Source organism: Sylvia atricapilla, chromosome 1 (genome assembly GCF_009819655.1).
Source record: "Sylvia atricapilla isolate bSylAtr1 chromosome 1, bSylAtr1.pri, whole genome shotgun sequence".
NCBI classification, from domain to species: Eukaryota; Metazoa; Chordata; class Aves; order Passeriformes; family Sylviidae; genus Sylvia; species Sylvia atricapilla.
Genome location: NC_089140.1, coordinates 23,749,487 through 23,762,531, shown reverse-complemented (window position 1 = coordinate 23,762,531; position 13,045 = coordinate 23,749,487). Strand labels below are relative to the sequence as shown.

Sequence of the window (13,045 nt, the reverse complement as noted above, 5' to 3'; positions counted from 1 at the left end):
ATGTCTAATTTTGTTGTCTACTGAAGAGTCCAGAAACATAGACAACATACATCTGTCCTCCATTTGTCAGCATCAAGAAATTTTTATCAACAAAGTAAGTGTTCTTTCCTTGTCACGCCTTGCCCTGAATCCAGGGCAGTCATGACAAGTCTTGCAGTCTACATGAATATCCTGTAAATACTGTGAGCACCTTACTTAAGAGAGAAGTAAGGAAGGGGATGCTAGATACAAGATTTTTATCAACCTTTTCAGATGTGTGAAGAACAGACCCTGCAGCACTGTCTGGACTACCACATATTTAAGAGAATGGAAGAAAAATCATCCACTACCAGGAATTGTTATGACTTGTATCAGACACTGACAATTCAATTAAACCAAAACAACAACAGAGCACAGCAATCTGACCATGTTTTGATTGTATCTTCTTCAGATCATCCAGCGCTCGTTTGTCAAGTGAGGAGAGTTTCCTTCTGTAACAATCACCAATTATAAATAGCACTTAGCAGTGCCTCATTCTCCCAGTCCTAGGCCAGACTCTTTCTAAGTGTAAGAGTGTCATATACATTGTCCTTCTCCTCATCAACCATCTAGTTTCTGATTTGAACCTTTCCTGAGCATGTTTCTCAGAAAAAGAACTATTGCCTATTTCAAGACCGTTTACAGAAGTTTAACAGGAACAACAAAAATATATCTTCTACATCTGTACCTCCATTTAAATTCAAAAAACAGATGTGGGGAATATGAATACTGAGAAGGATGCTGGCCTTCCTTGATTTCTTTCAGATGGAGCCATAAGATGTGGCTGGACACGTTATTAAATTATGAACTTTATCAAACACTGAGAAAGCTTTATCTGTAAGCTAGGGATTACAGTAGTGAACACACAAACACTACCAAGAACAACTGGCAAGCCAGTTGAGTTAAAATGTCTGCCCACAAGGCTGGAATTCAAGAGCACAGAACCAGCAAAATAACCAGCCAGAATGTAAAAGTTCCAGTACTGTGAATTGAATAACTCATCATCAAAATTAAAAATACAATAAAATAAAATCCAAATTTTGGGTTTATATTAGGGATATTCACTTTTCAAGGCTGAAAATCTGTGTTCAATTTTTTCCTGTGTTAAGGCATTGAGACTGCTTTTGCAGCTTGACTGAGAATTTACCCTAATAACTCAAAATGTGATGATAAAAGGCTGTTTTATGTGCAAACAAGACATATAAACATACTTCCATACTATATCTACTGTTCCAGGGCATGCAAAAAATTTTCCTTATGAAAGAAAAATCATTTAAAAATACTATCCACTGCCTACATAAATAATAATTTAGTAACTGTACCTAAATATGCTCATCTTCTGAAAATATTAATTCTGACAAATGCATTTTCCTGATCTTCCATAGAAGATTAAATGAAACATAAATAGAAAGAATCTAAGAATCTAATTTCTACAAACAGAAAACCTCTAAGTGGATCCAACCTTTCCCAGTCTATCAAGGAAACAAAACCAGCAATCTTAGCCACAGCACACTCTCCATGTGTTTCTGCAACCTCCTCTCTTTTATACTTCTGCAGACTGAAGCCAGTGCTAAACAAGTGTCTTTAAACTGTTTTCTATATTAAGATCATAGTCCCTGTACTCACAAACTGTCATTCATGAAGGAATGGTTGGATAGACACTTTGATATAGATGTTATTGTTCACTAAAAAAATCAATGGAATATTCTCTCTCTGTCAGTCTCCCAATGTACCTTGTTTATGTATGGCCAGTCATGCTAAGAGGTCTTGTTTCCAGTCTTTTAATGAACTGCACTGCAGCTAATTTCACACATGAAAACACGTTAATTTAGGATAACTTCCTTGAAAATCAAGGACTGCACAAGTGTTTACACATTTTGCATTGAGGAATTTGGAACAGGTAGAGAACACATAAATATTCATAACTTCACATAAAAATAAGGATCAAAACCACCCAGGAGTTATTATTCTAGATGCCTGATTTAAATACTGTATTTTTTCAGGTTTTTCAGTATTTCTCAAAATTCAGAAGAGAAGCTTTCAGTCATAACAAAAGGTTTTTGTTTAATCCTTGCATGGCAGAAGAAAACAAAAAAAACAAAAACAAAAAAACAAAACAAAACAAAACAAAACAAAAAAAAAAAAAAAAAAAAAAAAAAAGAGAGAGACTCAATCAAATCTCTGTCTTCTAGCTTCACTCTTCGAATACCAAGCAGGTCTTGCACAGCCTTTACATAGTACTATAAAATAAACACATTGAAATTGAATTTAGATCCTATATAATTTTCTTCTTGCTTTTCTTTGAATTTTTTACAGATACTAGAGCTGTCACCAACTTTTACCCCTAGGATTACACTTATAAAATCAGGAGTTTAAATGTTACAGTGAGCATTTTACCACTCACTTTCAAGTTTTCTGTTAAATCATTGTCTCATGAATACATGCGAATTACATCAACATATAAGTAAATTTCATGGTACGTGAAAATCCAGCTGAACCAGGCAAAGTCTTACACAAACCAGTGTGACTTCTAAGTTCACTTTGTTTTGAGCAGGGAGGACAAAAGTTATCTGCATAGGTCCCTTTAAAACTCATTTTCTGTTTGATTCTTTACTGAAAAACACAAACAATGGTCTGAACACAACAAACAGTGTAATGGAAAATTTTCCAGTAAGAAATTTATTTTGAAGGATGAAACCCCATATTACAGCAATTTGCTGTTTATTGTACAAACAACAAAGTCATAGAGTAAATAGTAGCTCAAATTTGACATAGAATTCATTTCATGTTATGTCAATAATTTTAGTTCACTAATTTTATCTTCAGTTTGATTAAACAAGTTCTACGTACAAATACTTAATTCTATCTTTCCAAGGACTTCTTTCAAATAATTTTCACAGCTAAAATACAAAGAGCTTTATAAATAATGCCTTTCAAGTCCAGCTTCTCACTTCTGCAGTTGTACTTGTGCCCTAAGATCAAGAGTCCCTTGACACATTTAAGATACTTTCTAAGAGTGCTGAGATTAACCAGGGCAATACTGGGACAGCCATGAGTTCCCAAAATTATAGAAGCCAGACACAGTGGTACATCTATTGCTCCAGACATAGTGGTACATCTACTGCTCCAGTCTATAGTGCTTATTTGAGGAAAAACTTTAGCATAATCTCCTGAACTGCCTCCATGGTTCCCTCTGACATACATGTCCATTCTACAGGAATTTTACTCTTTGACTTTCCCACATATGACAGCCATTAAATCAGCAAGTATGAAATAAGAATTCCATGTACACTTTTAATAATTACTGTAGAATAAGCAATGAGTTTTAGCAAAAAAAAAAAAATCAGTATATATTTATAGTCCCTCTGAAATTACACTGTACTCGTAAAACTCCCTTCTGCACTTTATCATTGCTGAGGTATTTCAAAAAGTGATTCAGTAGATCACAACATTTCAGTTGTACATTATAGCTAAGCCATATCTCCAGAAAATTAAAAACGGAGTGCAGAAGGTTAGTAGTAAACATACCAAAACACTCTGGCATGCATTTAAAAGCAGTGCATTTAAAATTATGCATCTGACTGTACACATCACATTATTAGGCTTAATGGGTCCTGCAGAAGGCTTTAGAGTGTAGATTATTTTCTTTCTTCAGGACATCACAAGTAAAAATACTAAGGGAAACTAGTTCTATAGGTGCATATGTGGCTGAGTTAGGAGTCTACTGTGATCACTGTCCCATGAAGTAAGTTCTCTACAGTACCTGCTCCATTTTACATCCGCCAAAACCACAGCAAAATGGACACAAGAGAAGAAAATGGAACTATCTTGTTTAAACTGTGAATGTAAATATTATTGAGAATGGGCAATTCAATCAAAACTTCAGAATCTTTCTTCACATAGCACATCACAAAAGCTAATATTTCAACTCTGAATTTACATCTGATATAGCTATAAAAACTTTCACCTCAAGCAATTGCTTCAATGCAAAAAACAGCTCCAGCAATCCAAAATAATTTTTTGGGTTTGTTTTTTTTTTTTAGATTCCACACAATAGGGAAAGGACATTATCCCTAAGCACTGTTTAAAATAAAATCATTTATATCTGCAATACTGGCACATACAAATATTCATTAAAAAATTAATCTAATACTGAAGAGCAAAACTCCAGTGAGTGCTTTAGTCCTTAATGCACACTATCAACAAAAATGCTGAAGGCGCTGAGTCAAGACCACAAAGGTACCAATACGTACAGTTATTTCCAAAACCCAGAAGTTTTGTTTCCAGAAGTTTCTTACCAGAAGACACAACTGCTGCCTCATCCTGGTCATGGTTCTCATGCCACTGCATGGTTCGGTAGTAACTGAGCATGACTTCCCAGAGGGCTTTGCAGAGATCAGCAAGGCATGGAATGTAGCTGTCTGATGTAATATGCTACAGGACAACAAAACAGCATTGTGAAACTTCAAAATTGTGTTCATTTTTTCCTGCAGCAACACAAACCTTACCAAACTCTTCAAATTCAAACAGCTGAGCTGAGATACCTCAAGTTCATTTTCAAATGTATTTTAAGAAGTGACAGAGTCCTGATTTTGGTCAACTAATCAAATGCTGTCCAAAACAAAGTGGGTTTGTTAGCATTTTTTTTTTCATTTTCTCAATTGGCCTGTATATTAACTACCTCTTACATTTATTTTACAGTGACACAGACACAGAAGAAAGGCCATCTCACTATCAGAGGGATGCAGCCACCCCTGTACGTCAGGCTCAACAACACAGACTTTTGTACTTCAGTGGCAGAGAGAAGCCTTCCTGGCGAAAACCCCACTGGGTTGAATGAGCTTTAAAGAAGTAGTTTAAAAACAAACAAACTTGCTGATTCAGCAATTTTCTCTACTGACTTATCAGGAAACGTTAGTCTTACTGTGTTTCAGGGCTTCTAGTATCTAAAAATCTAAAGTTTCATTGTGCAAATCACTATACTTGAAGACATACTGACTTTCAGGTGGACAGGAAAAAAGGATTACTTACTAAATATCAAGATAATTCAATTTAAACTAAGGTAACAACTGAATTTCTTTGAGCTTATACCAGAACAAAGAAGATCAAAACTTGAGACTGAAGCAGCCAAGCTTTGCCCAGCTACAGCAATATTCAAAAAGAGAAGATATGTAAAAGCATAGCATATTGCTATGAAACATTCAACAATGAAACAGTAACTCTGAGTGCACAGGCATTAACTTTCATAAATGCTTAGGAAGTTCTGAAAACATTATTCTTTTTTAAAAGATTCGCATTATTATTATATCCAGAATCTGACTTCCCAAAAGATGCAAACAAAACAAAGAAAAAAGGCATTATAGTCCCCCACTACCCATATAGAGGGTTCATTTTGACAGATTTTTAGAAACACACAGCAGAATATCTGCCTCAAAAGGAATACTTCAATTTTATATGACTTCCCTTGCTTAATTAGAGTAAGCACTTCATAACCCTCTACATGTTAAGAGCATCCTGGCATAACAGCTTAGGCAGCCTGAAGAGGCTTCTCACTTGAACTAAACAAAGAGAAAGAAGGCTCATATTTTAGTCTTAAACAATTTATTCCCCAACAACTGAATGCATGAGATGAAAATCTGCTGCTTTTTCTACAGGAAGTTAGAAATTTAATTGACATGACAGTTCATCTTATTCAGCACCCTGGTTTCACGAATGCATTACAACAGGTAATGTACACAGGTAACCAACACTGAACAGCATGGTTTGTAAGAGACCAAAATTTCCCATCTGCAGCCTGTCCTTACATATCCAGTGGTTACCAAGATAGCCACAAAAAATGAAAAAAGTATATTTAAACGCAATTACAGTAATATTCATAGTACAATAAAGCCTCAAAATCTGAGAATCCTTTATACAGAATGCTAGCTATTGCAGGGTCACATTAACTTAAGCATCATCTCATTAAGGCTTTGCATAAGTAAAAACTAATAGAAATAATGAGGTAATACTTTTGTAACCATGCAGTTAAAGCCACCCTCTTTTTGTGTATTACAAAATGTGGTATTTCCAAGTACCTGAAAGATCCCTCCACACACTCAGGTATATAAGGATAAACAGCAACACACAACCTGTACTTTAGAACTGGTCAGAAGCAGCTCAGTAATAGTTTGCAAGTGTAAATAAATGGATTTAGTATCATTAGCATTACCAAGGAATGAGAAATAAACTGAAGGACATACAGAAGTATAAACCAAAAAAGAAAACTTGGAAGAAAAGTTCATTAGAAACTAAGAAACAAAAATAACAACTCTGCAGGCTTATAGCAGAAAGGTGAAAGGATTGCAGTCTGGAGAACAAAGATCAGGGTTTGGTGGCTTTCTGAAGCTAGAATTCATCTCAGTGAAGTGCAAATATCAACTATCCAGAAACTTACTCATTCTGTTCATGAATACTTAAGTCAATTATTCCAAATAAATTTATTTTGCTTATCACACTTTCACTTATATGAAGGCTCTTAGATTATGTAAGCTTTATAAGTGAAAGAGGCACCTCTTTAAAATGAAATGGCTTACAATGCAGATGTGCTGCTTGCTAGTGGCAGCTAAATGATCTCAGGAGATAAGAGAAATGAAAGAACAGAAAAAATTTAAAAAATTGCAACTGATGGGGTGGGTCCTTAAATGGATGAAGTATGATGAGGGCTCAGTCTGTGACTGAAACAAACATCCTAAACATAATTTCAAATTGTAATTCAACATTAGAACCACCTAAAATAAAATATCTCACATTCTTCCTCCCCTTAACTGAAGTTTTAGAAAATTTCTCAGGGTGTAAATGTAAAATCACAAATGAAAAAACTAAAAGAGTGAACTAAAAATGCTATTCAAACTACAGTAATTCATTCTAACATTACAAAATATGCAAGAAACTGCATTTAAAATTTGTAGAAGAGGAAAATACATCCATATTCCCAGTCCATGATCTGCCTATCATCAGGCTTTCGCATCTCAATATTATAGCTGTCCTTTATCTTGGTATTGAAAGTGCAAAATTAAATGTGAGAATGAAAAGTGAATGATGCAAAGTCAGGAGTAATGGGAAGACTCCAATTAAATTAGAATTTTTACAAGAATTCTTACTGAAATGCAGTATCAGAGAAATTGTGAACACTACCTAAATGCACTAGAATAAAGTTCAAAGATAGTAGTTATTCCAATAACAACCATATCTTACTGAAGACATACACATTTTAAAATGTTAGTCTTTGTTTGTTAGATGGAGTGCACAGTAACTCCAAGGTGCTAAGATTTAGTGCAATTGAAATCAATATTAAGTTATGAGTAACAAATATCTCAAATAGTAAGTTGTATTAAGAAAAGTGTTAAGAAACTAGAGTAGCTACAGGGTTAACAACTGAATCCCTACTGACAAAAGGTACACCTACAACAGTGAAAAAATTCAGATTAAAACCCATAAAAATATGCAAGAATTACATACTGTACAGAGGTCTTTGTACTGTAACTTCTGAAACTTGGTGTCTGTGTTTCCTGCACAGAGCTCCACATATCCAAGGACTACTTGAAACACGGTGTTGTGAATGGCTTGGGTGAAGTGCATATGTAACTGGTCCATTGCTGTCTGGAAGAAATGGAGTCACATAAAATCAAATAGCAAAATTCAATTTGTCATGTGCCATCATCTTTTAGCCATCATTTTTAACATATGTCTTTTTCAGTACTGAACATTTGTAAGTATGTCCTCCAATCTCTGTCTCAAAAATACCTAACAGAAATCTTGGCAATATTACAATATGGTCACATAAAGAGTTCAGGTATTGCAAGTAAAATCAGTTTTCTCTGCCATCTTCCCTTTGTAATTTACGTTTTTTTTTTGTACACTGTCTATACTAAGTATTAATATAACTAATAATAGAATTTACTCACTCATTTATTTACCCTCCCAATCATTAATAACGCTTAAAAAAAGATTCGTGCTCTTCCTCCCAGAGGAAACAGTGGCAACTAAAACAAAAATATTTTCTTTGCAATCATTAAAATTAAAAGCACGATTACAAAGTCTTCATCTACTAGCCAGAGTGAAGAACTCAAAGTACAATTAAGCATTACAGAAAGGCATACACATCATATAAATAAATTTCCTATAGCACTTCTCTCTCAGTGGAAAAAAAAGACCATTGTTAAAAAAAAAAAAAAAAAAAAAAAAACCACTACCTTTTCCAGGAAAAAGTAACATGTACTACGGACTGATGACTACATAATGCATCAATTTTGCCATAATCACGTCTGAGTTTCAGGTCAGGACATTTCCCAAATGTCCCTGTGGTTAATAAATCATATGTAACATTATACCATTTCAGAAACTGAATTTTCTCACTGTTTTCACATGCATGTAATCAGCAGATTTGAAAGTGTTCAGTTTCACTACTTCCTATTTGCCATTTTTAGCTACTGACAAGAGCTGAGAACTCCATCACTCCATAAGAAATGAAGAAGCAATTCTGCTTAAATCCTATTGAAAACAGCCTATCTTCTACAGCTAGTCCTAACTTGAATTAGCCAAAGAAAACAGAACAACAAATGAAATAATGAAAAGTCCTGAAGATACTGAAGGATCTTGACTATTTGTTTACTGAGAAGAGGTCAATATGAGAGACTTGAATAACAATGCAACTAAATTATTTTCAGGACAAGTTCAAAATACGTACTTGACTAGTAATAAAAAGAATGTCAAAACCAAGTCATTCTATAATGGAACAAAGCAATCAAAACCATGCAGTACCAAGTAACACTTTTGTTTTGTCAGAAACTTCATTCCTCTCCAACCAATACCTGCCTAGCTCAACATGTCATGCACTTGACATGCAGTGAATGCATTGCACCTACTTTTTTTCGGTAAATAAGAAATTGAATACAGTGCACTAAAAAAAGAAAAAGTCTAATTCATCTCCTCCCTGACTTTAAGTTGCAGTCTTTAGGCATTCCAACAGTTCTGCACACTAACAAACTATAGGAAGGTAAATCCACTTCTATCCTATTGCAGAGCTACACTGTTACTGCAGGCAGGCTAGGAAAAAAATAACCCAACTTTGCTAGAAAGGCTCTAATTGGAAAGAAGCAAAACAAACAAACAAAAATTTAAAACAAACCCAAGAAAGGCAATACTGTATCAGATATGCTCCTGAAATCTGCAAAGAGCATTAAAAAGCCAAGCATAATAAAAAATGATTGGGGTCCTTTTCCTGTCTTCATCAGGGGATAGGTACTTTGACTTAATCACTTAATCTTCAGCAACTAAAGCTCTCTGGGGGAATCTCTTCCCTAAGTAAATCACTCCCTTCCCTATTACACTGGCACCAGGACGTTCAGCCTGTATTATGACAAAACATGCCTCAAAGACTTATATGTCTCCTTACCCCTTTACTTCACAGGACCTTGGTATTAGCTCCCCTACTTCGTAACTTCTGAAGGAAACTGGTTACTTGCCATCTCGGATAAACAAACCAATATGCAACCTCAAGGCAGTGCACCAAACAGAAGAGAACTCCATCCTATGGGATGAGAACTCCATCCCATAGGATCCTACTCCTATATACACAGAAAATGCTCCAGGCACACACAGATGTAACTTTCAGGATATGCCCACAGTGAGTGTTTGACATGGCATGGGATGTATTTTACTGCAAAAATCACATCCTCACATGTTCCATTCCCATCATGTTAACAGTAAAATACAAAGTGGAAATACTCAAGGCAAGGTTGTGCACAACCCAGAAAAAGAGACCTAGCTATAAAAGATAGTATTCACATGACCAAATAGAATGAATAGTGCAAACAGCAGTATAAACAAAGTTGAAATATGCAACTGTTACAGTTACAACGTCTCCAAAAAACCAACATGTTGCAGTAACACACAGCTTACCTTTACCAAGTACTGTTAAATTACATGAGCATTATAAAAACCTTAAAATATATATTTGGCAAGTTCCATCACCATTAGTGTGCTGGTTTGGGCTGGCATAGAGTTAATTTTCTTTACAGTAGCTGGTATGGGGCATGGGGCTGTGGTTTTGATTTGTACAGTGTTGATAATTCAGGGATGTTTTAGCCATTGCTGAGCAGGGCTTACACAGGGTCAAGGCCTTTTGTGCCTCTCACGCCAGCTCTCCAGAGTGAGCTGGGCATGCACAAGGAGTTGGGAGGAGACACAGACAGGACAGCTGAGCCCAACTGATCAAAGGGATAATCCGTAACATGTGGTGTCATGTTAGTAATAAAAGCTGGGGCAAGAAGACAGAACAAGGAGATGTTTGGAGTGATGAAGTTTGTCTTCACTAGTCACTGTTACACATGATGGAGTCCTGCTGTCCTGAGGATGACTGAACACCTGCCTGCCCTCTGACTTTGCCACTGCACCAAGGTAGAGGAAGCAAGCAGCTGTGTGGGACTTAGCTGCCACCTGGGATTTAACCACAACAATTAAGAAAATAATTTCCATCACAGTAGTCAAAACTTCTTGCTGTGACATGACTATCCTTTGTGACTTCCTCAGAAGATCAGTACTAACCTGTGTTTTTCCAAGCAGCCTGTAAGCCTGCTGAACCTTTGTATAATGATTGATATCAAAATTCTTGCATATTTTGGAAAGCGCTACGTCCAATTGTTCCTATAAAAATGAAAGAAAAAATGTGTTAAACACTAAATAAAAACAGGCCAACTAATGCATTACTTAAACAACAGAAACCATGGAAGATGTTTATTTAAACAGTGTGATAATTATGCTTGTAAAGTAGCCAAGTGTCTCTGGACTGTTCTGAGGTGCTTAAGTGTTACCTCTTGCAGTGTAAGTACTTCACCATCAGCCAGAGTTCCATCACTCCCAAGAACAAACAAGAATACTGAAGTCAAATTCAAAGTGATGTTTACTTTGAGAAGGCCAGAAAGCTCAATATGGGAGAGATGGGATTCCTAACTTGGTCTACTTCCACCCCTAAGAAAAACCCAGATCTGGCAGTTTCAGCTCAGTCAATTCCATTATAGACTTCTTAACTCTCCGACAGCATCTCTGAAATGTAACTAACACTATCTGAATTAAAAGTTCATTGGCAAGACAGCCATTTATAGAATACTACATCAGCACAACCATCAGGACCTGAGAGAGTCAAAAAAAAAGCAGACACACAAATACAGGTTCTGCCAGCAAGAGCTGTGTCTGAGCATACTGAACAGCTCTGCAACAAATGAAGGTCACCTATTATGTAAACTAAGTAAAAAAAAATTTAAATAGGATCATGTATTAAATGACTAATAAAGCTTTCAAGAATTTGACTATGTAGATTAATAACATAATTCTCATGTAGATGCTGTAATATATTTAGATACACAACCTAACTCTAGTTATTTTCAACCAACAATGTAAAAATAAAAACAGAATGAATCATTAACATATAATAACGTACACAGTTAACAAATAATTTCTTTCCTTGCTAGATATTAAAACCATTTCAACTCCTATTATTTAATGATCTTGCAATACCGTCTTGCTCTTACAAATAGAAACCATAGTAGATGGGTGTTTAGTCTGTTACATACTTTTACTTAATCCATTGGAATATTTTCATTAATCACATCATTAGTCACAGAATATTTTTGGTGTTAATCCTAGAGATTTGGTGGGACCTGTTTGTTGCACTTTCTTCCCTAAGCCAAATGGTAAAAGGGCAAGTAACCTAAAGATTCAGAACTTCTCTAAAACACTACTCAGCAAATTGAATTTCGGACATAAAAAAATAAAATTCCTTCTCGTTTCTTGCAGAACAGCTGTACAAAGAGAAAAACTGGGATATCAAACTGCCCACAAATTAACATCTTAAACATTAATGAATGAACATTAATATTTTCTGTTACATTTTTCAATAGTTTCTTTCACTACAGCCATCTTGCATTTTATTTGTAACATAGTAAAAAAGTAAGATCTATATTAAAACCTAAATTTAAAAAAGGAAAAAGGAAAAAGGAAAACTCAACTACTGAAAAGAGTCATTATTGAAATTCTAACTAGCAGAATCTTATTCTATATTAATTAGACCATGTATTTCTCAGCAATACTCCTTGGACCCCAGGTTGACTTATGTTTCTTCCATATGCATAGGCATAACTCCAGTAGAAAATAAAATCTTACTTTCTTCCTGTGAAAGTATATTTTTATAAATTCACAAGTAATAAATAAAAATCTTGAACGTGATTATTTAGGTAGCTGTGAATTGCTTTCACCAACCAATATGGCACATATTATCATATATTGATAAGATCAGAATTTATTCTTCAAAGCTTTTACTGGAAGGAAGTAAATATGCATGTCTCCTTTTAAACAACATCAGTATTTGCTCACAAGGAAAAAATGAGAGCTCACTCTCACAGGGCCTGTGTTAGAGTGGGAAGAAAACAGTCATTCCATCAGCTCTTTTGAAACAGACATGCTCTGCATAAAGCAGAGGAAGACTAAAGGAACAAAAAAAGCTTTGCATAAAAGCTGAAGTACAAAGACATAACTGAAGGAAACTGACAAAGTCCTAATTTTACAGGGAACTGAATAACAAGGTATGATAAAACATGTGCTAGTTTGACTTTCTGAAGAGCATGTGACAATGGATGTAGACAGCTGCTCCAATAGCTAATTCAGGTTCCTACTAAACACTAAATGTGTATGCATTACATGCATCACACACACATTACACATATCTACATTGCTCAACTTCTTACAGAGCACTTGCCAAGTTCCAGCTCAAAATTACCTAGTAGTAGAGTCAAAGAATTCCTTTTTTTCCACCAGTTTCCAGGACAACATTTAACATTTTATATTCCTTCGCTTTTGTGATACTATCTACCAACTTAAACCAGCCTTAGTCTCATCCTTCACAGCTATTCAAGTTTTATTACCTACAGCTTAGCAGTGGTCCTATCCAGCAGTTTTCAGTTTGCTGACCTCTACAGTTTCCTGTGAAACTGTG

The 13,045-nt window shown here is 35.3% G+C and overlaps 1 protein-coding gene across 2 annotated transcripts in view; it reads right to left on the bottom strand.

The window, feature by feature from the left end:
- Positions 1 to 13,045, bottom strand: part of VPS50 (VPS50 subunit of EARP/GARPII complex) — a 77,341-nt gene that overhangs the window by 41,038 nt on the left and 23,258 nt on the right. For both annotated transcript variants that reach the window (XM_066317320.1, XM_066317330.1), the window contains exons 11-13: positions 10,603 to 10,701; positions 7,516 to 7,656; positions 4,317 to 4,452 (exon numbers count right to left, since the gene is read on the bottom strand). In XM_066317320.1, the coding sequence (XP_066173417.1) occupies positions 4,317 to 4,452; positions 7,516 to 7,656; positions 10,603 to 10,701 (376 nt within the window). The remainder of the gene's footprint in view (positions 1 to 4,316; positions 4,453 to 7,515; positions 7,657 to 10,602; positions 10,702 to 13,045) is intronic.